Here is a 27,907-nt window from a genome sequence, read left to right as displayed (position 1 = left end):
GGGAAAGGGAGAACAAGAGCTCAACAATAATCTCATGATTCTTAATTGATATTTCCCCGCATATCGAGACTTGTGAGGCTCTCTTTTAAAGAGTCGTCAGTACAGAATTGAGAGTAATGGCTGCGCCCATGATCAAGTACCTTGAACTTGATCGAACATCAGTGGCTACGTATCACGCTAACACTCATCATCTTCAGGTGGTCGAATGAGAGAGCCTCATGCTCAAGCAATACGACCCTGCAAGAGTTCAAAAACCCGGTTATTCTTCACATGCTGATGGACATATTGTCCGACTCCGTCCACAAGAACCCCTTAGCTATTTCGAGTTGACGAACCAGGGCTCGAATCACTTGCACATCCCAGACACGGCTCAACAGGGGCCAAACGGGACCAATTATCAGGTGTCTTGGCAGCTCTCACGATGTCTGATAGGATGCTCAAGACGACATGCGTACATGTCGTCATCCAGTTTCACTCGTACCACTGCGGGCGCTGGTAGGGTTGTAGTGCGGGACATCAGTCAAGGCTCGGTCAGCAGAACGGAACGCCAGGAAATATGCCCGTGATTTTGAGACATCGTATGTTGTAGGGTAAGCAGGTCCCTTGATGCACACCAGTCCAGTCGTAGTTAACGAACAGATGCAATTAAAGAGTCATGAGGAGAGGTAAGGTATGTCACATCTATGCCTTCGAATAGTCAATGGTTGTCGAGACAGTTATCAGCGCTCAAGAGCCATGACAATCGCACCAATCCCGCTTCTACCATGAGCTTGAATTGCAACTCAGAGATGCACTTCCAAGGCACACTGCAGCTGCACTGCCCAGTCTGGCAGAAGCGAACGAGGCAAAAGTGCTGCAACTATGCATGTAATTCTCGCAATAGGGCTCACTCATGATGCGCCTGCGACCGGCTGAACTCTTTTCTTTCCCACCATGACCTTGTCCCATTGGATTCTCTAGGGAACAGCCTTTCTTTCCTTGTGATTATTGACCTGTTTTTGGTTACACCTGGCTGTTGTGATCGGGCCAAAGTTTGGCCTCTGATGGTGTAGTGAAAGGCTGTCAGAATTCACAAACAGACTGATCGCAAACACACAGAAGAAGCCCTCAAAGGAAATAGAAACTTGACTGAAAAAGAGGACACATAGCTCTATCTGGCTCAACAGAAACACAATCAATTGACCCAGTTGGCCAAGAGTTCTCGGCTGATCATAACCGCCAACGTCGCGTTGAGTTGTGTTGGGTTGCGTTGCGTTGCCTTTGGATCCCCTCCAACACTCGCACCATGAACATAAACATGGCGGTTTCTTTTTGACAACCCCCATTTCTCTGACGAAAACCTATTATTACAACTGTCGAAATGTACAGATTTCTTTCCATCTTTTAGGCGCTTACCTCGGATCGCTTCTTTGGGCCACGCCGAGTCGCAATCATAATCCTGTCCACCAATGGATTCGCATTCAGCAGCACGCTCAAACGTCATTTCGGAACCTCTACGACGCGGGGAGACGAGGGGAAACAAGACGAGACGCGGGGTTTTATTTGTTTGAGCTGGTTATAAAAGGTCGCGGTTTTCTCCTCCAAGTTGTTGAGATTCTAAATCATCAACTCAGCTCTCTCTTCGTCTTCAACACGAACAAGCACCACTTCATAAACACTCAACTTGAATACCCTGCAATCATCTTACCCCTACTCATTGAAACCTCTACATAACCCAATTGAACACACTGCACATCTACCCCTATTATAAATACCCCCCAATTGACTCAACATCATGTCTTCTCAAACCACTGCCCAATACTTCCCCAAGATCTACTCCCTGACTTCTGCCGATCATGCTCGCTCTGTCTATGATGAGTGGGCAAAGACCTACAATGAGGAAATCACTGGCAAAGGCCAAGACTATGTTGGCCCAGCCATTGCCGCTGCCTATGTCCCTCAAGTTCTAGGCTCTCCTACCATCAACCAAGACGTCGAGATCCTTGACGCTGGTTGCGGCACCGGCCTTGTCGGTGTCTTCCTCGCTCGCCTGGGCGCAAAGAAGGTCGACGGTGTCGACATCAGCCCAGGCATGCTTGACGAGGCTCGCGCTACAGACGCATATCGCAACCTGGACGTATGTGACCTGTCGCGACCGTTGTCCGCAAACAATGACTCTTATGATGTCGTGACCTGTGTGGGCACCCTGACTCAGTCTCATGTTGGTCCCGAGGCTATCAGTGAATTTGTGCGTGTCGTGAAGCCAGGAGGCTACATCGTGGCTACTGTCATCCGTGAGATCTGGCAGACTGGAGGCTACGAGGCACACGTGAAGAGCCTCGCCGAGCAGAACAAGATCAAGGTCCTGTCTGCTGAGTTGCAGGACTACCGAAGGGGTGCTGGAGCCAAGGCCTACTACCTCGTCTTGCAAGTGTCTGCATGAAGTGATTCATTGATGGTAATTTCGGTGATGATGATGATGATGAGACTATTCGAGGCCGGCTTCCCTTTTCTTTTCTTTCCTTCTCAACAAAGAAACAAGCAAACAAACACAGCACAGGAAACCCTCCCCTGCCCCAGGAAAGCTATTGAAATGGAACATACACATCGACACTTGATATGGTACAGTTGCAATCGCCTCTGGACCGTGTCCACCAAGGCATTCGCTTTGGCAAGTTGATGATGACGATGATGATGGTGATCATATGAGAAACAACAAAGAATGTTCGTGATTGGATTTCGTTTTGACATAGGTGACTCGCCAGTGAGCAACGCAATCGGAATCTCTTACACATTCCTTCAGCAACACATGCAGCATAAATATACAAAAGGCGTGCGTGCCCAACTCATGATTGTGATTGTGAATCTGATTAAGAATGTGACATGTTTATTATTATTTTTGACTTAGATTGCATGTTAAAAAAAGTAGTGTCGTTGATTTCTGGCCTGTCACAAAGCGTATATAATTTTTTTCTTCTGTGGAAATTCGGCTTCTTTTGTAGAAAACGCTATCTAAACTAGTACGAAATGTCGCTATAGCATTCTTATAATCGTATTATTCAAGCATGAACAACCAACTATTTGATCATTTTTTTGTAGTACATAATTTTCTAGAACGCATATCCAGTTGAGCAATAGGCTGGCTAATGCTAATATCCCGTCCTATATACATGCCATTACAAAACAAAAGAGACGTGAGTGAACAACCTCAGAAACCCATATCTTATCTACAATGGAGTTGGTTTCATGGTAGCTAGGGTTTAATACACATTCAAAGGCACCACATTCCATTGCTATTAGCCATTGATCTGTCAGTTGACCTAAAGTTCCGAGGCTCGTTCTTGTCTATGAGTGGCTTGAATCTTGGGGGAGTCTTTGCCTCATCAGGATGTATAAATTTGCTAGGTATCTCGACTATTCACCGAATCATAAAACAGATGACAACAGATCCGTGTCATGGATCAGCGGCAATCACAACGCCCAATCGGCGGGTCTCGGGCGGCTCATGAAACTACCTGGCCATGATGATGTCTATTTCCTCGGGGAGTTTTCTGTCCCGCCGGATACTCTGAGGCCTTCCATCTTCCGGGTTGGGGCTTGGGGGCTTGTCCTTGCTCACCGACTCTCGGATACCACTTCCGATCACGGGACAAGACCCTCTAGTAAGTCATCATGACCGTCATGACATGTCTCCGAACTGTCTCACCTATTCCGAGGCATGATAGACCTAGGACTGATCATGATACTGGCGGTTAGGAGCCAGAGGACCAACAGCATCGTAGCAACTCATTTTCCTTATATTGTCATTATACATCTATCTACCTTGGGACAGTGAGTTCCCCCATCATAAATACTTTCCATCAGTTCTCAGAGAGCACCATATACCAACCATGCATGCATATTCTATCTCAATTCCGAGCAAGCCAAATTCACGCCAAAACGCCAAAACGCACCAAAACGCACCAACATGTACTGCAGAACTGATGCGGTATATCCGCCAACACAAAACACATCTCTAAAGATACTCCGGCAAACCACTCTTGGCAAAGTCAGGAACATCCTTGTCGCAATTGAAGTCGCGATCCCAAGGCTTCTCGGGCAAAACACCCGCCTTTAGCCCAGACTCATAACTCCACTGGTAGTTATTCTCCGTCTTCCATGTCCAGTACCACCATCCCCAGCCCTTCTCGAAACTGTGCATCTGTGCTTCGGCGAACATCCTGAGGAACTTCTTATACTCGTCGCTCCAGTCGCCAGGGTCGGCGTTGGCGCCACGACATGAACACTTGTCGTCCTTTGTTGGGCATCGAGGCTCCAAGATGGAGGTGTCCTTGTTTCCGGTATCGTATGTGCCCTCCCAGCGAGTACCCCAGCCCACGCCAGTGAGATACTTCGCGCAGTCTGTATCGGCTTGAGACCACTCGGCAAAGATGGTCGGTCCATAACCTGTCGAGGGATTCATACTGACCTCGGCCTGCTCAGTCCAGCCGTCGCAAGCGTACTCAACCTTCTCCTTGTGGGTAAAGTCGATCTGGTTCTCGTTGAAAATGACATACTGGTGGACATCAAGGACCATATCATCGTAGCCCGTCATCAAACCTTGCCAGTTCTCAAGTCCCATAAATCCATCCCCAAACACCACGAGGGCCTTGATGCCGTTCTTGCGGACGAGCTTGTATGCGTTTTCTGTCCATTGGATAACATCGCTTGTTTTAAGGCTGGTCATTCGAGGCTCGTTCGCGAGACCATAGTGGGTGATGATGTTCTTATACCGAGGCTGAGCGAAGAACTTGGATAAACGGTTGTGAATATCAAGTGCCCGCTCCGCATTTTTGCTACCATCTTTTCCGTTGAGCCAGCCAATGGAACCCCATCGACCACTATGGTTCCATCCGTTTTGACTTCCCGGAATACCATGCAAGTCCAAGTTGACTCGCAAGCCATACTTGCGGCACCACTCGATGGCACGGAGAAGATATCTCCAGGATGTTCGGTACACATAGGGATCACCATCGTAGACCTCGACAGCCCAGTAGTTGAACCCAATTCGGACGTGATCGAGACCAGCTGCTTGTATGTCCTTAAAGGTTTGTTCTGTAATGAACGAGGCATAATGTTTTTCGAGAGTTGTTGCAGCATTGGAGCCCAGCTTCTCGGACAGAGTCCATTCATCAATGATGCCCTCCTTGGTATCATAATTGAAAAGAGATGGGCTGATGAAGGGCTCCAGATAGAGCCATCCTCCAATACATACTCCGCGAGCAGGTTTCTTCGCATAAGATCCCCAGGGTTTGTTGAGAGGTGGTACATTGTCGTTGGCTTGGGCCGAGTCGTCCCAGTCGTCGTAGAGACCCATGACGGGCAAGTCTCCAACCATTTGGTCAGTGAAAGTGAGGTTGAAATCGGTGGTTGACTTCCATGTCCACGGATCGAGATATGTGTTCTGCCACTTCTCGGGTATCTCTGAATGATCCATCCCGTCCAGGTCAGAAGTATCCTCAGTTGAATCGTCTGAACTATCGCTGCTCTCCCCTCCTCCTCCTCCACCGCCTTTGTTTTTTTTACTGACGACTACTGCCACAATGATAATGATGATGAGGACAACGGCACTCACACCGAGTGCAATCCCTGAGTTCAGTCAGCTTCTCAACTACCGATTTCACCGCATCACAACCTACAGAGTTTCTTCTTGCTCTTCTTTGGTGGTTTTGATAAATAAAAGTCCTTCTCTTGTTCCACACTGTCCACGCTCCCCCAACCACCCCGAAGATGAGTCTTGGACCGCCCCTCTTCCATAACAGCACCGCTCACGACCCTCTTCTTCTTATGTTTGCCATGAGTTCGCGGCCTATCGGGGTCTCGATCCCGATCTCTCTTCTTGTGGTCTCGTCTTCGTGATTCATCTCTGTAGTCTCGACTCGCCCTTTCGCTCCGTTTCTTCTGTCGCGCATTCTCCCGTTCCAGATCAGCCAATGCATTCGCTGATAATGTTCTTGAACTTCTGTCCCGGTTATCTTCAGATCCAGAGACTGGTCGCCGGGAGCTTTGCGATTTCCTCTTCCGCTGACCGTTCTTTCGTCGATCCCTTTCTCTATCCCTATCGCGGTCTCGAGGTCGGTGTGAGTGAGAGCGCCGCGATGACTCTGGCGGCGGCATCGTGAGACATGTAGCGACGGCGTAATTGGAATGTAATCTCTACAGAAATGGGCTTGAGCGAGTGTCAATGGTTTTACAGCCAATTACGACGTCAGTCTTGGCCGATCGTGGTTGTCGGGGCAACCAGATATATCCTTGGAATTATCCCAGACCCAGGCCCAGACCTCGCCGAAACGATAACCCAGAACTTATTCTGCACGTTTCGTCATGTTTTCTTTTTATTGCTCCAGTCATTGGGGAGACCAGATCGGCCCAGTCAGAAGAAGCCGGACTTCCTTTGTCTTCAAATGGGACATTATGTCGATGGTCAAAGCAAATGAAGCATACGTACGCAACGGCAACTCATTGCCGTTCAGTAAGTATGTATACAGATTCCCAAAAATAGGTACAATGTCTCCTGGAGTCCGCGGATGCCAATCAAGATTTGCCCAGATATTGGCAACATCACGATCCTTATTGCATTGACCTAGTGCGTAGGCTGGTTGACTGGACACTCTGGTCGGCGTTGAAGCGCTTGGGTTTGATTGAACAGCTCATGATGGTTTGCGAGACCGCACCAACCAATCATTTTTTAAAGCAAAGGATAGGTGATGAAGCACTTTTTTGTTCTCTATAATAATTATGCTTGTGTTATTTGGGCAGATGAGATCTCAAGACACTACTATCTTGACCATGATCCTTGTATGCCTTATCCTTATCAGTATCGTTAGCAGAGTCTGCTGCGCAATGTGAAATAGTCCTTTGATAAAATGATCTATACTCTACCGTATAGTTTTGCCCAGTGTTTCCTGTGTAGTGATCCGTGTTGTTATAGGAGCTGATTGGGTAACTCTCCGTCTTGTTCGGCATTAGATCATGAGGGCGATAGAAGCCGCCGCGAAGCCCGCTGAGCCCGCAGCAAGCCGAGCTTGACATCACCTTCACCGAGGATCAATCAATCAATAAGCCTCCTTCGGTTGGCTTTGGATATCTAAGGTATAATCGTTCTACTACAACTCTGCTGCTATTACTCCTTTGACATTCCATTCAAATTGAATCTTTAATCACCCGTCTCCTGCCATAACCACCTGTGAACATTGCCAATCCAACGCCATGAAGCATCGTGCTATTCACCATTTCAAGAGGGCACACGTCGTCAGCAATCCTTCGACTGCACGACTCTCACTTGCGCTTCCTGTAGGACGAAAGTGCTATTCGACGCATCCGCCGAATGCCAAACTAAACCTGCCTGTCGACTATGGCACGACTCCTCTCCTCGCACATAACTCACAGGCTGCTTTGAGCCACAAGGAGCTGCCTGAGAGCATTCGAAATGGACCGACCAAGAAGATGAACCTGTTCCAGGCCATCAACGACGCGATGGGAATTGCACTAGCTGAGGATGAGTCCGTTGTCATTTTTGGAGAGGATGTTGCTTTTGGTGGTGTTTTCAGATGTACTATGAACCTTGCCGAAACCCATGGTGCTGAGAGAGTGTTCAATACTCCTCTTACAGAACAGGGTATCATGGGATTTGGTATTGGTCTTGCTGCGGAAGGCATGCGACCTATTGCTGAGATTCAGTTCGCCGACTATGTCTACCCAGCTTTCGATCAATTGGTCAACGAGGCCGCCAAGTTCAGATATCGTGACGGGTCCTGCGGGCGAAGCGTGGGTGGCTTGACAGTACGGATGCCCTGCGGTGGTGTCGGTCACGGAGGTCTCTACCATTCACAATCTCCCGAGAGTTTGTTTACACATATTCCTGGATTGAAGGTCATCATGCCAAGGTCGCCAGCTCAAGCTAAGGGTCTTCTCCTGGCCGCAATCCGCAGCAACGATCCATGCGTGTTTATGGAACCCAAGATCCTGTACCGCGCCGCCGTCGAGCAAGTTCCTGTCGGTTCATACGAACTCCCACTATCGAAGGCCGAGATTCTCAAGGAAGGCAAGGATGTCACAATTGTCTCATACGGCCAACCCCTCTACCTATGCCAGAACGCCATCAAGCAGGCGGAGCAGGATCTGGGCATCTCTGTGGAGTTGATCGATCTTCGAACTCTGTATCCGTGGGATAAGCAGACCGTACTCCAGAGTGTTCGCAAGACAGGACGAGTCATGGTTGTCCACGAAGCTATGGTGAATGCAGGTATTGGTGCTGAAGTTGCCGCCACCATTCAAGAAGATCATGATACATTCCTGCGATTAGAAGCACCAGTCGCTCGAGTTGCTGGGTGGAGTATTCACTCGCCTTTGTTATACGAGAGGTTTAATGTTCCTGACGTTGCAAGTGAGTAATCGGAAGATCATTGTGATGAGGGTCTAAAGCTAACATTGTTCCTAGGAATTTATGATAATATCAAGAAGTTGCTGAACTATTAGTGGAAAAATAATGGAAGAGAATTCAAGCTGTTACCAGAGCAGCCAAGATAGCTAGAGCCGTAATATAGAAACTCAAGAAATCGATTCTTTGAGGAGCACAAATGATTTGATGATAATGGATCTTAATGAGTGTTTCGAGTTCTAAGTGTCAAGCAAATGGAAGTGTTAGCATCAACCCCACTGACACCGTCACCTACCTTATGCTCCTGCTCCACCTAAGCTACCTAATGGAGCTCCTCCATCCTCTGCCCCGCCTCCCCTTGACTGTGGCCCATGCTGTGCCTCAAGAACTCCACGCCCTGAGCCTCAACGCCAACGCCCATTCCTTTCGCCTTATACCTATACACGGCGCATTCATTCTCGCTAAACCATGTCGGATCTAGAGACTGTTTCTGCCTTTGTCGAGGGAGCTCCTCCAGGAGAGGTACGTGCTGATATCATCCTCTTGTCCGCGGCGTCATCAGCTAATATGAACTCCTAGCTCGCAGATGTTATCGCAGGTATTACCGGCCGAAATGCGATTGCTGAGCAACGGAAAACACTGACGCGAGTCTGTAGATATCAAGTCACTCACCCTCGAAACCTCGCCCGATATCATTTCCAGCCTTGGTCCCGCATTCGAAAAGTACAATGAGGAGCAGTTTGTTACGGTGAAGCTGCCTGGTAGCAGCCAACCAGTAGGTGACGAAGAATCTCAAAAGCAGAGGGATTGGAGCTGATGAGGTGTGCTAGGTCATTATTAGTTCCCACAATTCGCTTGGAGACGGCCGATACTACGATGTTGAGAGCTCTTCCAGCTTTGCTTTCGACCACACTACGCAGGTAAGCTACGCATGTCTACCTAGACAAATGGGCATATAGTTCTGACGGAGGAATAGAAAGCTAGTGCCGTGCAAAGTCATGTTCTGGAAGGAGCTCAAGCGGATCTTGTGTAAGTTGCCTCGAACCGGTTGGACAGCGTCTAGTACTAACATACAATAATAGCAAATCCACCCTCAAGAGTATCGGACCTTACGTTGATGAGCACTTCGCCAATGCTGCGCACGGTGTCTACCCAATCGAGTCGGATTCCAAGATTGCCATCGTCATTGTTGGCAACAAATACAGCCCCAACAACTTCTGGTAGGTTTTCTATGTAACAGTCCTGTTCCACGAAGCTAATATCCCCAGGAACGGACGCTGGCGGTCCCTTTACATCCTTGACCCATCTTCCGGAGCTCTCGAAGGCTCCCTAAAAGTTGACGTACACTATTACGAAGACGGCAACGTTCGTCTGCTCACCAACAAACCCGTTTCCAGCACCATCTCGTCCGTCAACGGCGCCAGCATCGTCAGGGAGATCTCGACCACGGAGAGAAAGTACCAGGAGGAGCTGAACAAGGGCTTCGTGAGCCTCAGTGAGGGAGCCTTCAAGGGTTTGCGACGACAGCTCCCTGTGACGAGGCAGAAAATTGAGTGGGATCGCGTGACGAGCTACAGGCTGGGTCAAGATATTGGTGGTGGAAGCTCAAGGCGATAGAGCATGGTCATTAGTAGCGCACGAATCTGAACGATAGACTGGACGAGCAACAACGTAGAATACATGCCAAGGATCGATGTCTATCTCGAAGGTGCTAGCCTCTTCTGAGTTGGAGGATTGAAAATCCGAGCATCGTTCGAGAAAAGCTCGGGCTTGGATGCGATTATCTCGATGATCAAACCGTATTATCCAAGCCTTTAATAACTGTATGATCTCTAGTCCACATATCACTAGATTGGGTTTTTGACATGGAACGCTTCGGAGGCTTCTAGTCTCATGCACAACGTGTAGCATATACACCGAGTTTGTGACTGACGCGAGCTTGACGGATGGCGCTCCGGGCATATATGACCGATGATGTGAAGTGAGTGGTTCAGCAGCAGGAAAATCTACACGCCAGTCTAACGACTAAGGTCACTGAATGTGTTATGTTATCCTTATCGGAGAGCAGCTTGCAATATCTACTTGATCCAAAGCCCTTGTAATATTGTTATTTCCTCAATCTCCAGGTGGTTTTGCCTAGATGGCCATGAGCTTAAGGATCCAGAACAACCAGCCATAAGACATAGGAGGCTCACAGCAGGCAGTGGCTCTGTCATATGTTGCTTATCTTGCATAAGTCAACTGCAAGCGGTAAAAGTTAGAGATGTCTTTCCTCGGGAATCGGAAATCGGCATCTCCATCGGTACTGGTTTGCGAGTGACCTTCAGCTCTTGGAACAACAGCTGTGATGTTCCTCGGAATTAGGTTGGCTATGGTACACGTCGGCATAGTGTCCGGTTATCTTGACTCTTTATCATGAGAGATGTCCCGCCAAACTTGTCTTGAAAGGGTAATTTCCTCCCAGGGCGTGACTTGTGACAATGACATAACCCCGCGGTGGACGGAGGATAGGTCCGTGTTTTAGGTACCGGTGATGTTTGCCTTAGTTTTCAAGATGCGGGGGAGATCATATATGGGTTTGGAGGGGCAGATCTGGTGTTGATAGCTGTTTTGTAGCCTATTGCCAATCTGTCCTTCACGGAAGAGATCGGAAGAACTTGAGTAATAACTATCCGATGCCTTTCGGATTGGATCACCATAATTTGATCATAGACATAAAGAATCATACCACGTTGGGTATGAAAAGCAATGGAACCCGCCGTTCAAAATGACGGTGAAGTAGTATTGAACCTGGGGCGGGGAGACATCACCGTATTCGTATGCCCATACAGCAGGGCAAACAAACGGAATCAAAGAAGGGAATTGTGCTAGCCCACGGCTCTTGGGCCTCATCAGCAGCCGTACAAGTTACTTAGGTTGGTAAGGCTGGGGTCGAGAAAAGGTGACGAATCAGAGAGTAGCGACGGTAATTTTGATGACTGCGATTGGCTCAAAAGTACCCTCGGCGATGGGCCTTATAGGGAATGGGTCCGGATGTTGGGACACCGAATCGTACCAGGAACTCCAAGTGGTTGAGGTTGAGGTTGAATTCATTGCAAGTCGTGGCGTGAATGATAAGGCTGTAAGTAGCAAAAGGCACATGTTAATAGAAGAGAAATGTGCCGAAGATGATCATCAGAGAAGTAATAGGTAAAGTAGGTAATCTAAACGGATACAATTGGACCCCAAGGATCCGGTACGATTTCGGTCGACTTCCTTTCCGATGACCTTCCGAGGAAACAGAACAGAAAGAAACAATAGAAGGTAAGACGCCGCAAAAGGATCAGGATCAGGATCCATGTACCGAGTACATAGAATCTGTGTGGGGCAGTACTTTACTCCGTCTGCCTATGGGTCCCTGGGAAGAGTGGCCGCCGCCAAATCTCCAGAAGGCCACCTAGAAACAGGGGACCTAAATTAATTTAGCTGTTAACTTGGGTTAGGTTCCGTCCAGTTGCTTGTGACTTTCCAATCTCCTCTCCTCCTTTCTTCTCTTTCTCCCACTCCCATCCTCTTACAATCCCAATCCCACCACTTGTGCGACGATAACCCTCGAACAAGACCAGAACCTCAATTCTCTTCACGACCCGTCACATCAACACCGCAATCATGTCCGCGAAGAAGGAGTTCACCATGCAGGATGTTGCTGAGCACAACACCTCCAGCGACATCTACATGGTTGTTCACGACAAGGTCTACGACTGCACCAAGTTCCTCGACGAGCACCCGTACGTTATATCGCTATACTTCTGCGCTACGTGGCGCAATCGTTACTCAGGATACTGACATCGACTTAGCGGTGGTGAGGAGGTCATGCTCGACGTTGCCGGTCAGGATGCCACCGAGGCTTTCGAGGATGTTGGCCACAGTGATGAGGCCCGAGAGGTTCTCGACGGTCTCCTCGTTGGCGAGCTCAAGCGTCTGGTGAGTGACAGAACCCTCTATCTCGACGGAACAACCGCTAACATGTGTCATTACAGCCTGGTGACGAGGGCCCCAAGCGCCAAATCGCCAACTCGAACCAGGGAAGCGGCAAGGCTGATCCCGCCGGCTCCAGCTTGAACACATACGCCATTGTTGTCGCCGTTGGTTTCATCGCTTACGTTGCCTACAACTATCTCCAGAAGCAGCAAGAGGCTCAAGGCCAAGCCTCCGCATAAGCGCCTCATATCAATCGCATCGCATGAATGAGGATAGAGAAAAAAGGGTGTTCTTTGGATTTTGCTACGGCATCAATGCAGATGTATGTTTGAGGACCACCATGCATTGGGAGTTTTCTTTGGCCTGAACAGAGGCCGGTGATAGACGGCGGGCACGCAGCTACTAAATGCAGCTTACCCCGGCTTGGACATGATGAGAACAGTGGGCAGCGGCGAATTCACTAATGTCAAAGCCCATGCCACGTCCCGATTTTCGGGATTTTACTTTTTTTGTTGGGGGTGGACGGAAGAGGGGATCGGGAAGTGCAACCGAAACCCGAACAGAAAGATAAGGATCACAGCGAAGCGCAGACGAGACCCATTTGCGAGGCGCGACTCATGCGCAGTCAGACAGACGATTCGGCCATCTCGTCTCATGGGCCACGGTGTTACATGAACACGGGACATGCATTCAACAATGGAGACGACAGACAATCTTGGGGGCAATAAAGTAAAGTAAATATATATCACTGTTTTAACCAATGACTGGTTATGACCATTTTCCTCATTTACCTTTGGCGATTCAAATCTACCTACCTACTACGTTAGATACTGAATTTTTGCTGAGTGGCCCTTGTATAAGGTAGGTAGTTCTGTAACCTTGCGTCGACCTGTTCACCTATGGGATTCCACAGAGTTGAAAAGTCAAAGCAGAGTTTCATTCTTTTCCGAGGACGTGACTGAGAAACAGGTAGAGTCTTGAACTGCCTAAAGCTTGAGCGTGAGGCCTCCAAGTATATCAATATTTTCACCAATGGTGATTGGTGCTACGATTCTTAGAATGAATCAATTTAATTTTTCCCTGTGAATTACAACGAGAATAATCTTGTTAGCAGACCTAGTTTTACCATGAAGTATCATCACAGAAGAGTTTGATATCCGTTGCCTATGACTGTACGTTCCCTTCAAGAGAATATAAATATGCGCTCGATGCCCATGAATTGGCTATTCTTTTTCTTCTCTTGCAATCACACGCTCTCTACTCACACATTGAGCCTCATTCTGGATACTGATCGATTGTGGATAGTCAGAGGAGGTTAGTACCACAACCACAGCAGTGCACCCCCCCTGGCCACTGTTGGTACCTAGCGCCACACTAACGTGAACATCAGCCTCGCCGGATCAACGTCAATCCAAACTTCAAGCTTACTTCACTCAACCTCCATCTTCTTTTTCCTTATTCCTTTGTTCTTCGCTGTCCGCCCTGGCCGTCTCTCCTTGACACCAATCCCCTACAGACAAGCGCGACCTCTCAATCTTCATCTCCGATCCGCAGAGAATACATTCTTTTTTTCCTAGATAATCATGTCGTCCTATCTCGAAAGGCAGGCAAATGCTTTCAAGGGAACCCTTTCAGCAGCCGCGACAAAGATCTCAAATCCATCAACAAACAAGGCTTCATCTCTTGCCGTCCCTTCGCTTGCTCCTCCCTCGCCATCTCCTTCAGCAGCCTCCGATCCAAATACTCCTACTTCCAAGCGAAAACGAGATGCAGGCCCCGAGGTGCCCTACTCTCAGCCGCAGCTCACAGGCTATGGTGCTGGGGTCAAGACGCAAATGACCTATGCTGTCGATTACCTGAAAAAGAAGGGCGACGCAAAGACCATCACGGATATTATCGACCATCTGAGCTTGCGGAATTTTGACGATGAGCACAAGCGACAACTTGCGGAAGGTCTCCGAGGACATCCCCGTGTAGAGTGGAAGCCTGATGCAAACCTGAGCGAACAAACCTGGAAGACTGGCACCTATGTCCACCGACCTATCATTCCCGGAGTCAAGGACGCAACCAGCCTTCTCGCTCATCTTCAAGCCAAGACAGACGCCTCAGGCGTGTCAGTGAAGGATCTCAAGGACGGCTGGCCCGACTGCGAAGACACAATATCAGCACTCGAGCGCGAGCACAGGATCTTGGTAGTGCGCACCAAAAAGGATAACATCCCGCGCTACGTTTGGCCCAATGATCCGTCACTGCACCACAAGGTCCAGCCAGAATTCCAGAGCATGTGGCAGCGTGTGCAACTACCACCCCTTGAGGAGATGCACCGCAAGCTTACGAGCGTCGGACAAAAACCTACAAGCGAAGATCCCCGCAAGGCAAAGGATGGACAGGCCAACAAGCCCAAGGCTCAGAAGCGTCGCAAGGGCAATAGGATCGGCAAGGCAACCAACGTGCACATGGCGCATCTCATGCAAGACTACAGTGGCATGCGGCGATAGGGAACGCGTGTATCATAATTGTTTTCATTTCAGGGCGTTAGGGTGATGAGCTCGTGACTCAAGGGACGAATCATTTGACTTGGTTTGATTTGATTTTTATTTGGCGTTTGGCGATAGAGGAACCCATTGAGAGTAAGGTCAAACAAAAAAGACAAAGGGCATCATGAGACGGGCACCGTCGGGTAGACGTAGGGAACAAGGCAGCGGCATGTTTTAAATTATTCAATCAACAACATAATATCAAAAACTCCAGTCGCCTTTTGCCGTGTACATGACAAGCCTTCGACCTCAATGGTGTATCTCTCGCTTGCCATGCCCTTTGCCCTAACCTTGATTTGTCTTTACCTGTTCTCTCGCCGTATCTTGTCAAACAAGCTCTCAAAGATGTCTGACTCTTGATACCCCCCAACTCGAAACTTCTTCTGAACCGTCACGCAAGGCACGGCTTCGACACCCGCGATAGCAGCAGCTCTGACCTCGTCCTCGAGCGACTTCCCTAGACCAGGCCCCAGAAGCGCTGCTCTCATATCAGAATCTTCGAGTTTGGCCTCTGTTCGGCCTACGTGCATCAACCAGGCTTCGTCGGCAATGTCAGCCCCGTTTTCAAAGTGACCACGGAACAGAGCATCAAGAAACGCGGACTGGACATTTGCTCCACGAGTTTGAAGGGTCAAGGCCACAAGCCGATGGGCAGGCTGTGAAGGTCCTGTCTTCCCAGTCACAGAGAACTCGATGCCGTAACGAGCACCAGCTGTTTGGAGTCGAGAAGTGAAAAGACGAAGCTTCTCTGGGGACATGAGCTTTTCATAGAGGGCGCGCTTGTCACCTGTGACGTGTTAGAATAACAGCGAGATATAGAGGGTAGAATTACCTCTTCTTAGCGTGGGATACAGAAGAAAGGGCTTCCATGTGACATCGAATTCAACTTCTGGGTGGAGTGCTTGATATCGTTCCATGGCTCCCTCGAGAGTCTTTTTCTGGAGAAAACACCACGGACATAGAATGTCTCCATGGATGACAATGTCAATAAGCATGGTTGAAAGTGAAGAGAAGGCGTTAGAAAAGAATACGGAAGAATCTGTGTTTGTAAATCGTTCAAGTCGTCAGGGCGTATAAGTAAAGATGGACGCCAACACCAAAAGTTAAAAACCGTTGAATACCGCCGTCACGCTTTAGTAAGAAAGCCACTGTCGATCTCTAAAGCAAACAACCCAAGATACTTATATATATGAACGGGGCACTCCCTCCCCGTCCTGTATTATTAAATCTCACTCACATTTTGCCCTCCAGGGACCAGGGCTTTAACCAAGCATCTTCCATCAAGCCCTCTCGTACATGATAAAAGCCCAGCTCAGCCGGCCTCAGGGCTGCCCGATTGGCGAATCCAGGCATCAATGCCGCACATCGTGGCCTGTCGTTGAATATTGAATATGTCTGCGATGAATAATCAGAAAATCGCCGTTCTGCGGGGGTATAGTCTGCACTACCGGGAATTAGGCAGGGGGAGAACCTTTCTCGCTTTTTCACTCTTATTAATTTTTTCTTATTTCAAAATGACGTGGTTTCAGCTTCTTAGCTGAAATATATGGTCTTAAAAAAGTCTAGACCGGTCGCTGGGCTTGACAGTCGCGTGCTCGTGGAGGCTTTGTTATACGCGATAGACGTCATGGAGGTTTCTAGGCTTGACAGCACGGATTTAGACGAGGGGTGATTTGTCGATCTCTCTGGACAGTGAAACACCAGACGTTCATCCATGCGGCTCAATTGAGGGGTACATATCAGTTGGCAATAATTGCCGAAGGACATCGGCCGCGGCTGACCGATATATCAACCGATAGCTGATGTCCTGGTTCTAGAGCAGGTGTATGTGTGTCACAGCACAAACTAGTCATAAGCGGGCTGATATTCGTTTTTGTTGAGTGTAGTAATATATTCATCGCATCAAACAGCAAGTCTATGTTGGTTCCCCGTCCTGAAGTCCAAGTCTACATAATAATACACAAACATGCCAGCGTTTTGTGCTTCCCATAATGCCTGCTGTCTTCGTCTCTGATACGCTCAGGAGAAAAAGAAAAAAGCAAACAAATGTTCCAGTGTAACTCCCGTCCTATGTTTGCGTTATGCAGACAAATGCAATGTCCTATCCGTTGTTCATCACATTGCCAACCGCCAGTCTATTTGATACTAGAACAAAGGAAATGAAAAAGCATCCATAATGTACGAGTGATGGGGAATCGATAAAGCATGAGTAACACGAAACAGTGCAGAAATCAACGTTCAGAGCATGCTCCATCTAGGAGCGAGTCCGCCTATTAGACGGTAGAGTGATGTGTGTTGTGGGGGGTTTTGATATTAGACCAAGACATGCGCACAACTTGTCGTCAGCTGTGGCAGGCCTAGGTGAAGGGGTATGAGTATGGGAATCCAGTTCAGAAGGAATTAACGCCGCCATAATCTTCGTGCCCGAGTCGAGCACAGCTTCAATAATACAGGGTATCGGTGAGCTCACTCCAGATCATCACAAGACGACCTTGAGCATTGCTCAAGCGTCAGAATCTGGCATTATGTCTGACTAAGCCATGTGTACCAGTCCAGGTTCAGTGCTCTGGGGTCGGCGCATGTGCGTAGCGGCACTATAATACATTTGGTTCATGGCTTGGTTGGCAGGATACGCATCCGCAGGGTCAGGATAAACATAGCTGGCGTTGTTCTGCGAGGGCGAGGCCATGTGCGAGGGAGACTGCCAGCCAACATTGGCCATGTGAGGGCTTCCACCATTGCTGCTGGGCGTACCCTGGCTGTTATCCAGGTTAGGCTCCAGAGTAGGAGGAGGTCCATAGCTAGTGGGATGCGAGGTAGGTCGCATCATATTGAAACCGCCAGATGAGGTGGAGGTAGGGCTGCCAACACGCATGTGCATGGGCAGAGAACCATTCTGTGACAGGTACTGGAAGTCACCAGGGTGGCGAGGGATGCTGTTGTTACCAGACAGATCGACACTGGGCGACATAGACATAGTTCGCTGACTAGGAGAAGGGGTCGTCAAGGGCGAGCCATGGTTAGACATGTGGTCGCTTTCAGACCGAGCCTGTGACAAGCCCTTCGACTTTGACGCAGCAAGAGCAGCAGCGGTCGCAGCAGCAGCCTCCTCGATAGTCCCGCTGTGGTGGTTCTGATGGCGGGTGAGGGTGGTGCGGCGAGTGAATGTCTTCTGGCAATCAGCGTAGGGGCATTTGTAGGGACGCTTTCCAGAATGAGTCCTGCGATGTCGGGCAAGAGAGCTGCTGTCGCTGAAGGGCTGTATTTGGTGAGCGCCTGTCACAAAAACCAGAGTTCGGGGCACTAACCTTTGCGCAAGTCTCACAGTGGTGAGGCTTCTCTCCGGTATGCACACGCTGGTGCACAGTCAAGGCAGATCTTTGAATGAATTGCTTTCCACATTGGGGCCAGTCGCAAACATGGGGTCGAACTCCGCTGTGAATGCGCTCTGGGACTCATTAGCATTGCCAGTCAGTCTCTCAGCATGTTTGTTTACTTACCGTGGCGAGCAAGATCACTGCGTCGAGCGAATCCCTTGCCACAGGTACTGCAAGGATAAGCCTTGATGGGCTGCTGAGGAGGAGGCGGGGGTTGTTGAGGCATCTGTTGCATGTGCATGTGAGGCATGCCTCCCATGTTGGGCATCTCGGGATAGCCTTGCATTGTCATGGCGGCGGACATAGGGTTCGGCATATGCATCGGCGCTTGCATCGTGGATGGCGATGGGTAGGCTCGGGCGATACTGTGAGGGTTGGAGTATTGCGAGTGCTCAGAGCCGTGAGGAGAGGCTGATCGCTCCATACCAGGTTCGTGCTTAACGAAGGCGTGTTGGTATTGTTGGTGATCGAGGAGACCGGAAGTAAGTTGTTGCATTTGACCTTTCTTATTGAGCATGTTGGTGATGTCCATAACCTCCGTAGGAGCTGGTGATCGCATGCCGCTCATCTTCAATATGGTGGGAATTGCCAGCTGAAGACGTGGCGCGTTTGGGGAAGGGTGTGCGAGGGCGCTCACAAGTGACGGATCACGGCAGGAAGGCGGTCAAGCTGACGTTGGCTGCGAATATGCATGTTAGTTACTTCGTCTTGGTATGATAGCGGGCTATGTTTGATGCTCGAGAGTGCGAATACAAACAATGACATCCCGAAGAGACCGGCAGATGGGTAAGCGAATGCAACAGCATGCTTAGATCCAGGCAGTCGCACAGAGACGGCATCATCGGTATCCAAGATCCGCCGAGAGTCAGGTCCCGAAAAACAACTTTTGCGACTCACCTTTCCGCGTTTGTTTGCCAGTGACGTGTATGGTCGCACTGACGAGGTGGACGGGAAATCTTGCAGACCGCTTTTCGATGCGGGTTCGGTCGAAGCGGGAGGAGACAGGTCGGCCGGCGACGGGATTTCGTTGTCGGATTTTCGTTTCTGGGCGGCGACGAAGTTCTCTGTAGTTGGAGCGTTGGAGGAACGCGGGTGGTGTATGTGTAAGGTGGAAGAACCGAGGACCGCAGGGGTTAGGCAAAAATGGTTAAATTTTTTTCTGTACCCTCCACAAAGTGATACACTGTCGATCGGGCGGTCGGTGATGAAAAGTCAACAGAACAGAAGACTCTTGCAAGTTTTCAAATTCAATTTACACTGTATCAACACACGATAGCTGATGAGATGTAGTCGTTCACAGGCGCGATGCGTTGAAAGAAGGGATCAGGAGGTGGTCTGTTCACAGCTGATGGCCAGTACCTAGTCTAGACGCAGGTACCGTTAAAGGGTCAACTGGGGGGGGATAGATAGTTCTTAAAGAAGTGAGGAGGTGAAAGATAGTAGAGCGGGATATCAATCGCCAGGACGTATGAGGACCAAAACGCAACGAAAGACGGGAACGGGAGATAGATAAAATAGACCAAAGGAGTTGATGCGATGATCGAGGGCCAGGTAGGGGCCAAGTCTTTATGTCAGGTTCCAGGACGGGTCCCTATGGCGGGACGTGACAAGGCGAAGGCAGGCAAAGGACAAAGGCAAAGGCAGCTCCGGGATTTGAAAGTGGGAGGGTGAAGGGGAAGTGAAAGTGGATTCCCTATGGGGGGATTAGTGGAGGGAGGGGGTCTGCGAAATAAATTACGGCGCACTCCCGGGCAGGGGTTGGAGGGTGACAGGGGTGGCGGACCTGAATGAGGGCGTGAATAGCGGTAGCGGGAATGAAGTAGACTCAGACTCATTACAGCGGCCAACCCAACCCAACGCTTCAAGTTCAGCCAGTTTGAAGCAAAGCGCGTGTAGCGCATCAGATGAGCCAGATAGTAGGGCAGAGACAGGGATTGGGGAAATAAGAATAAAGCACGGCCAAGATACTCTCAGACCTGACCTGAGCTAGAGTAAACAAGAGCCAGAAATAGAGTCAATGGGACAGGATAATGGAAACAGTAGTGCAGGTGTAGATCAGGCACGAGTAAGCAATCATGTCTTTGTAATTAGAGTATTGGGACATTCTAACAAAGAGAAGAAGAAGAAGAAGAAAAGGAAACCATCTCAGCATAATAAGCACTCGATATGGATGTGTATGTACAGTAGGGGTAATAAACAAACATATGTATGCTTGTTCTTGGTCTCAATGAAATGACGATCGATCCTTTTGGCTTGATTCCCGTCCACCTTTGTTTTTTCTTTTCTTTTTCAGAAGAAAAGTATTACCCGAAAGCCGCTCGAGGGTTTCGTTTGAACTGGATCTCGCAGGTTTGGTTTGCTCTGTGCGCCAGATCTCGCAAGAGACATGGTGACATGGATCGAAGCACAGGACTGGGGTTGGCAGGACCTCGAGACACGACACGACGGGAAGAAATCATTGAGGGATCGACGAGCTGTAACAGTGGATGACCTGCAAATTGAGGTTTCACATCACGGGCGAACGCGAGCTGAGAACGCCCAAGGCCGATGAATTAGCACCGAGGGCGCTAGAGCTGTTAAATTTTACATTGGTGGTGACCTTAGTCTAGCACAGTAAGGCGAACAGCTGAGACAAGGACTCAAGACCAAACCTCGCCTTTCTAAAAGAAACACTGTATGCTATAGATTCGAGGGGATATCACTCAATGACAATATATGAGGGGTTTAAAACAGCTCTGTTTCTATGATTCTCTAGTTATTGCATCGAAAATTATAATAATAAAGTCCGGTCCTTTTTAGGTACTAACTGAGATTTGACCCTCCCATAACTTACACAAGCGGGGATTGGCATGCGACAGACGTCACAAAGAACGAGGGCCAGAACCTCAATTCCGCCCTAGAAACATCCATCAGCCGTGGCGTCATTCTCACTTAACCAACATGAAACGCCGTTGCGTGTGTAATCCCCAAGACGCGGCAAACCAAACCATAAACTTTTTATCCTATCCTGTCTTCATTTACAGTACGCAGTGAGTGTCCCGAGGATTTGGGAGGGAAGCAAAAAGAAACAAAAACCTCCACTACCAGCATTCAAGCGGACGGGTGCCTAGCCCTCGGAAGAGATGGTTCCCGTCGTGTTGCTGCAACTTTACGATGCACAAATTGGAAATCTCCCGTCCCCGGGCAGTTGAACTCCATGTACAGCATACAGTGCACACCTACAGTGCATCCTCAGATACAGGGTATTCCCCGGCCAGCCACAGCGCGCTGCCTCACCCAACCACCAATGCCCATAACAATTCAATAGTCACTGAATGACTGGCGTGGAAGCGTCCCTGGATAACATCTTGCAACCTCTAGCCGTTGCACGACGCTGATTGGAAAGAGGCTGTGGTCCTCCCTCATCTGTCGTGAATAGTCGGGATCGCTGCTGAGGGAATGAGAATATCGCCGGCAGGCCAATCCTTGTCAGCTGGAGTGATCCTCAGACGTCGATCGTATCGTTCGTTTCTCTCACTGCATTATGCCAGTTGGGCCTCCAACATATCATGCCGTGTCTTGGTGAGTTGCGAGTGGACGCCCCATCGCCTCCCTTTTCGTCTACTCGTATGTCCAGTCCAACAACAGGATATCATGAAAGAAATGAGCTGCGCAAACACGGTCCGTATACGCCTCGCCCTGTATCAACCACGCTTGTTTGCTTGTACGATGCTAAGCATGTTGCTATTGATTGTTTCTCTCCTATGTACAGCGCTGTTTCCCCTCTCTCGGGATTGTGAACAGGCCTCTCTCTGACCCAGCTCCCGCTGTTTGATGTTCGACCCCAACTCGATTCCCCTGGTCTCAATCAATGTACAACGCATCACTCTCCCTTGCACGCCCCCTGGTGAGCAGGGCCGACGTCATGAATCTTCCCTGTACCCTGCAGGGTCGACAGGGCATGTGCGCCCCTCAAAATAACCCAGGTCTTCCAGGGGAATTCATACGGGTCCCGTCAATTTGGGCGCGGTCTAGCGGGTCAGAGCTGGTGCCCAGAGCTGATGTCGGGCTGTCAGGGCTGGGGGCCAGGCAAGGCGGTAGCTGTCCTGAGTGGTAGATCTCGTCGGCTTCCAGAAGAGTTCAATCATCAGCGCCCATGCTCCTCTGACCCATCTCACTCTCAGGCGGTGTCGAGTTGTCGTCCCCTAGTGTGGCTTGCCTCATCTAGGGATCCCACATCTCCCTTGGCACTATATTTGATAATGTTTTCCTGCGCCATAGGCGTCAATAAGATCTGGGCTGTTGGTTGAGGCTAATTAATCTCCAGCCATGCGTATTGTGAATCTCGGTGAAAGCGGTCCAGGACCGCTCGACATTTGTTGGAGCGTTGCCTGAATCTGTGGTACACTTGACATGATGTAATCTCAATATCTGGTCACCTGGTCTAGTTTGGTTGTTAGCAGCCCTGTCATCGTCTCTTTGTTCTTCGCTAGAAGGTCTCCAGCAATCGAGACTAGTAGACGAATCACTCACTCCATCAATCTTTGTAAACAAAGGCTGCTTTTGAATCAGCATTCAACTGCATATTACACCCCCACTATTTTAATGGTGTACCCAACTGAGGCGGTGTCACTTCTTATTCCGCTCTTTCCCTGCCATATAGCCCGTGGCTTAATTAGCATGTTAATGCATGCAATGCGCATGAGTTTGCTGCCGTGGATGTGGGATGTTTGTTGCTCCTGGGCTCTAGGTTAAGGGTTGTCCTAGATACGACTACCCAATCGGATATGAAGCGAGTGGCCTGGGTGCTCCCCTCCCAGCTTTGGAGACGTTAGAGTCAGCAACCCTGTACTGTGTGAGATGTACGTGAAGTAGTGGGCTGAGGCAGGACTGATTCGTCAATACCTGGGAGCTTTTAGAGGATTTCATCATGACCCGTCTACCTTCCAGAAGACAGACAGATGTGATCTTACACCGCTCAGGTTAGTTTAGCTAAGTACTTAGGCACTGTGCTGTGTGGCTGTTCGATGCCATCTCTCCAACGACCTATTCAATCTATCAATGAACCATCCCCCCAAGTGCCGTGCGCAAGATGCAGGCGCTGGCGCATATGCCAGTTGATAATTAAAACAGAGATGCCAAAAGGGATAGCCTCATGCAACATAAAGGACAAGATCCACCATGACGCTTTTTGAATGATGACTTCAAGAGTGAGAAAGGGGTGTGTCGTGGACCAACAGCCCAGGAGAGAGGAAAAAAAATAAATGAAGCTGGAATTGGAAGACGCTAAGAAACTTGGGAATCAAACTCGACAGGGGTGAGAGGCATATCTTTCAACTGCTAAGCTCTCGTTGGCTTCTTTTCGAGGCTAACGAGGTCTTTAGATGGGTCACTCACACATTCGGAAATGACGCTAGCTCACCGAGGAAGGTTTCGAGAATTCTTCTGGAACAATGGTAATGCAGAGGCGGATCTAGCGCCGTGTGACAATGCACGTCCGAGCGTAGCGTTGCGCCCACGACACATCTTATCCTTCTACTGAGCTTCTTTCCGTCCTTCGATGCCACTTTCTCATTCCGATCCATCACCTTAGAAGCATGCCACCATCAAAGCCTCACCCCTCCTTCCATGGTATGGTTCCAAGTTGCAACCTATCCCAATTTGGTATCCATGCATGAGATGAACCTTCCTCACCTTGGTAATTCGGCTGTCTACCTTATTCACCTCCGCACTTTCCATTATTGATTGCTGTATGTACAGATTCTCCATGATCCCACTCGGTCTCTTTATCTTACTCTCCCACTCCCACTCACACGCACACTCACACTCACGCCCGTACATATCTACTATATCATTTGATCTTATTTGTCTCGTGTCTATCTCATACGTAAGAGCGCTCGGCCGCCCAAGCTTGTCCTGACTAAATCCTTGCCCTGGCCCCATGCTCCCGGGGCCCCATCTGAATCTGCCCCGTGCTGCAGAAGCATGGATCACTTCCATTCGTTCTGGCGTCTTTCCAGAAGTTTTAGAATTGAGTCAGTGAGCGGTTGGTCTGGGGGCTGCAGTCATGGCGCAGTATCCGTCCAAAACCTACACTGACACGGGAATGGGGATGAATCGCTGACCAAGGCATGCTGTAGGTTGGTAAATGTGCTGGTATTCGGCTTTTCATCAAGAGACTCTAATTAATTAAGGACTAGTGCATGTCGGGTACGGAACCATGGGCCACCAGATATCACTTGAGAATCAAAGAGCGGCAACCATACCACGGATCTACAGAGCACTCCAAGACTGGACACCAACGAATGTGGATTGGATGTTGTTCTTATTCACAGTCAAGGACGTATATCAAAGAAAAAGCCAGGTACTCGGGCTTCAAATTGTCACAAAGGCTGCGGCTCCGGTTGCGGCTCGGCTCTTACTACCATGACCATTTCCAGTTTACCTCGATTTATGTACTCCGTACGCTTGGCTTCTTCAACCTTTGAGTCACATTGTAAAGAAATGCAGAACTTGGCCTTACTGGGCGGGGAAGTCCTGTCCGTGCCGGCGCGGGGGCTAGGACTGATAGCCTGCTGCATGAACAATCGAGGAGGATACATTGAGAGATATGTTGTTGGATCGATTTGTCAATTATTTGCCTCCCTAGGTGGTCGTAAGATTTTGTGAAGGGCCTCGGACTTGGATAGTTGAGTCGAAGGGGAACCATGAAGGTCCAGCGTAGGCTCACCCATCGAATCCTCAGACAGTGGGTTCCTTGACTAGGTATGCAAACCCAACAAAGACTCAAATAAAGAGGATTTCGAGGACGGCAAGCGAATGATGCACTATGGCCATACGTATCAAGTGGTGCCTATGGCTTAGGTTTGGCCAACTCTTACACTCTTTTACTTGCTCACCTGCTCGACTACCTTACTAACCAACCATGTATGTAGAAGAGTTCTAGAAACATGGCGCCCAAACCACCCATGGAGGCTCCAAACAGCCTGGCGAGCTTGCCCCTCTTTCTCATTAACGAAGCTATGCCTTTGACTGTTGGTTATTATTAGTATCTGAGAAGAGTCCAGTGCTCAGCTGTGATTCCATTCCAGTCCGTTCGTCCCGCCATCCGTTGGCCATTTTCGGCGAAGGCGATGCGCCGACCCCCAAAAAGGGTTGGTGGCTTTAGTGTATCAAATGCAAGCCTTGGCAGCAATACGAATACCTTCTTTTTGCACTTGTGCTCGGACACTGGCCTTGTCAGACGCGAAGCAGAGATGAAACAGTTTGACATTGTATTCCCCGTCTTAGCGCAGGTGAGTTCCATTTGCTTTCTGTTTCGAATATCACGAGTTCCTGGGGTTTGTACGATGAGTTACTGAGCAGCCCGTTCTTTGCGCCAATGTGAGGGCTTATCCTTTCTCGTTATGGTTAAAAGATGCGTTGTTTCAGAATACCTTTGTTTACCGAAAGCTAACCACGTAGGTAATTCTCAGGCCGGCTAATAGAGTTTGGGAATATGGACTGTATCATAATGATATTCTCAACTATCCTCTCAGCCTGCCGCGACAAGCTTGTTGATGCTTCTCCCGCATATGGCCGAAAAACACAACTGGTCAAGGCTCTCGGTTGTCGCATATCCATCGCTACGCCCTTCGTCGATCTCATCAGAGCTTTTCTTTTCATGTCACAGAGCGGCGTTTATACGTATGCACTCGTGCAATGACTCAGCCTAAAGTTGGTTCGTGGGGCGTTGGTTTGCGCGAACTGCCCCGTGATCGACATTTCACCGCGTCTGCAACGGAACAAACCCAGCAACTAACAACTGGAACATTGCAGTGCATGCTGCAAAGTAACCTTGAACTTAAAATTGAAGCATCGAGGCTCGCGCGGAATCTTGGGATGCAACACAGAAGGCAAATGGCTTTGAGGTGAAAAACGCATCGTCGTTATCTCTGTGTAAGTTCAGGTACATTGCAGCCCACCTACGAATGCATCGAGTGCGTCTTTTTCATAACGCATGGATTTCAGTTTGCTTTCTGCTCCATCTTTGTATCACCAGGACCAACCGGGAGTCTGACCGTTGTCCTGCAGCGTCCCAGGGTGGACCCTGAACTGAACCAAGCCAAAGCCCATAGGACCGTGCTCGCCATCACAGACGATGAAACAATTGATGGAAGCCTTCCAGAAGCAGTGGAGCAGTGTAGGTCCAAGCCTCAGAGGGTGGGTGACGTGGGATGGTCGGCCAATTCTTCCAGGGCTGAAATGCAGGTATGGATGTATAGACTTTCCCCTCCCTCCACAACGCCAACACCCGTCAGGGCCAATGCAGGCAGGGATGACTTTGGCCCATGGCTGCCACGAGGGTTACTTTCGATATCAGTCAATTGTGCTGTGATTCACGTCAGGTCTCGTTCATCATGTTCCCCAAATACGACGCTACAAATGCGGGAGAAATGAGATATTTATCAGCTCTTGTGTACCACCCACCAACTCAGTCTTGAACGTGGTCAGAATGACTGATAACACGGATTCTTCGCACTAGGTAGGTAAGTCTGCTACGTTGGCGGCTGTATGAAGAGGAGACGATAACTGAGGCCGCCAATTTTATCAGCAATAAGGTCCTCGATCATGTGGACTAGTCCTGTCGTGGTTGCTGCTGTTTATAATTTCCTTGTAGCCTCTTGATTAACTACTCTGCATAGCATACTCCACGGGTGGGTGGACTCGTCTGGTGGCCCGGGCTGAGATTGCCGTCGGCGCGGTTTGAGTACGGACGCATGCCTGCGCGTTCCCGCATTTGTGGTCCTCGACAGTTTGTCCCATCCTCTCACCGTTCCCTTGCGCTCAAGGCAAATCAAGCTGAGGTGAGGTGAGGTGAGTCGCGAGTATGAACCAGCCCGGAGCTTGACCGTACTCTCAGGGGCCGGACCACTTTGATCGGTGACAACAACCAAAATGGCCTGGTCCTGGCATGATGAACCAGCGAGTTGGCTTTGCTGGCAAGCAGGCCATGTTGCGTGAATAACTCAGAGGACCGATGCACCCTTACCAAATGCGTTTTTTAAGATCTGTGAATCGAAAGTCAAGCTGCCCTGTTGCATCACTGGGAAGCGAGACGGATATGTCGATCACCAAAGCTTCGGCCAACTGTTCAGGAACGTGCTATCTCGACATTTGTTGGAGTGTAGCATCCTCGCTGCTCTGTCACTGCCGGTCGACGAAGTGCAAGTGTTTACCGCCATATTGATGAATGCACAGCAGACAAGCCCCCTCCCTCCCACGAGGGGATCCCAGCAGTCTTTAGCACACCTAGATCTGCATCCACGACTCGTCGTTGCTTTTTCTCGTGTGCCCTTTAACGGCAGGCAGATGTTAGTGGTCAATGTGCGGTAAGGATCATGACCGGTTGCGCAGATCACCCTCAGTAATAAGAGAATCGCCAAAGAGACGGGCCGTCTCTCGTTTGTGCCAGATCTGCAGGTTCTCGATTGCTTGCTTTTCTTTTTGCTTTTTTACTACCGGATTGTCCTTACTGTTGCGTGGTGGTGTTCTGTCAGAGTGATCCTTGAGTTGGCTTTGCTTTACTGACCGCAAGATCCGGCGGGCCATAGCAGATTGTCGATTGCATCCTATTGCTTGCATCGTGGAGATTAACGGTCTGCCCTGCACTCCGC

At 49.4% G+C, this 27,907-nt stretch overlaps 8 protein-coding genes across 8 annotated transcripts; 5 read left to right on the top strand and 3 right to left on the bottom strand.

Moving 5' to 3' along the window:
* Positions 1-1,774: 1,774 nt before the first annotated feature.
* On the top strand, positions 1,775-2,422 carry FPRO_09615 (uncharacterized protein; the record flags this gene model as incomplete). Its single annotated transcript, XM_031233025.1, has 1 exon — positions 1,775-2,422. The coding sequence occupies one exon, from the start codon at positions 1,775-1,777 to the stop codon at positions 2,420-2,422; it is 648 nt and encodes a 215-aa protein (XP_031082904.1).
* Positions 2,423-3,994: 1,572 nt separating this feature from the next.
* Positions 3,995-6,135, bottom strand: FPRO_09614 (uncharacterized protein; the record flags this gene model as incomplete). Its single annotated transcript, XM_031233024.1, has 2 exons — positions 3,995-5,607; positions 5,658-6,135. The coding sequence occupies 2 exons, from the start codon at positions 6,133-6,135 to the stop codon at positions 3,995-3,997; spliced, it is 2,091 nt and encodes a 696-aa protein (XP_031082903.1).
* A 1,092-nt stretch (positions 6,136-7,227) lies between these two features.
* On the top strand, positions 7,228-8,496 carry FPRO_09613 (putative 3-methyl-2-oxobutanoate dehydrogenase (lipoamide)E1 beta chain precursor; the record flags this gene model as incomplete). Its single annotated transcript, XM_031233023.1, has 2 exons — positions 7,228-8,404; positions 8,459-8,496. The coding sequence occupies 2 exons, from the start codon at positions 7,228-7,230 to the stop codon at positions 8,494-8,496; spliced, it is 1,215 nt and encodes a 404-aa protein (XP_031082902.1).
* A 370-nt stretch (positions 8,497-8,866) lies between these two features.
* FPRO_09612 (putative actin-capping protein alpha-2 chain) lies at positions 8,867-10,015 on the top strand (the record flags this gene model as incomplete). The annotated part of the gene is made up of 7 exons (XM_031233022.1): positions 8,867-8,920; positions 8,978-8,996; positions 9,055-9,173; positions 9,229-9,318; positions 9,375-9,427; positions 9,481-9,618; positions 9,667-10,015. The coding sequence occupies 7 exons, from the start codon at positions 8,867-8,869 to the stop codon at positions 10,013-10,015; spliced, it is 822 nt and encodes a 273-aa protein (XP_031082901.1).
* Positions 10,016-12,046: 2,031 nt separating this feature from the next.
* On the top strand, positions 12,047-12,597 carry FPRO_09611 (putative cytochrome b5; the record flags this gene model as incomplete). Its single annotated transcript, XM_031233021.1, has 3 exons — positions 12,047-12,165; positions 12,235-12,361; positions 12,418-12,597. 3 exons carry the CDS (start codon positions 12,047-12,049, stop codon positions 12,595-12,597), a joined length of 426 nt encoding a protein of 141 aa, XP_031082900.1.
* A 1,344-nt stretch (positions 12,598-13,941) lies between these two features.
* Positions 13,942-14,856, top strand: FPRO_09610 (uncharacterized protein; the record flags this gene model as incomplete). The annotated part of the gene is made up of 1 exon (XM_031233020.1): positions 13,942-14,856. The coding sequence occupies one exon, from the start codon at positions 13,942-13,944 to the stop codon at positions 14,854-14,856; it is 915 nt and encodes a 304-aa protein (XP_031082899.1).
* Positions 14,857-15,197: 341 nt separating this feature from the next.
* On the bottom strand, positions 15,198-15,890 carry FPRO_09609 (uncharacterized protein; the record flags this gene model as incomplete). Its single annotated transcript, XM_031233019.1, has 2 exons — positions 15,198-15,682; positions 15,728-15,890. The coding sequence occupies 2 exons, from the start codon at positions 15,888-15,890 to the stop codon at positions 15,198-15,200; spliced, it is 648 nt and encodes a 215-aa protein (XP_031082898.1).
* A 1,538-nt stretch (positions 15,891-17,428) lies between these two features.
* FPRO_09608 (uncharacterized protein) lies at positions 17,429-18,840 on the bottom strand (the record flags this gene model as incomplete). The annotated part of the gene is made up of 3 exons (XM_031233018.1): positions 17,429-18,154; positions 18,204-18,343; positions 18,396-18,840. The coding sequence occupies 3 exons, from the start codon at positions 18,838-18,840 to the stop codon at positions 17,429-17,431; spliced, it is 1,311 nt and encodes a 436-aa protein (XP_031082897.1).
* Positions 18,841-27,907: the final 9,067 nt, after the last annotated feature.

This window comes from Fusarium proliferatum, assembly GCF_900067095.1.
Source record: "Fusarium proliferatum ET1 genome assembly, contig: FPRO_scaffold006, whole genome shotgun sequence".
Classification (NCBI taxonomy): domain Eukaryota; kingdom Fungi; phylum Ascomycota; class Sordariomycetes; order Hypocreales; family Nectriaceae; genus Fusarium; species Fusarium proliferatum.
Note: the sequence above shows the minus strand (reverse complement) of the source record. Positions and strands in the feature narration are given on the sequence as shown.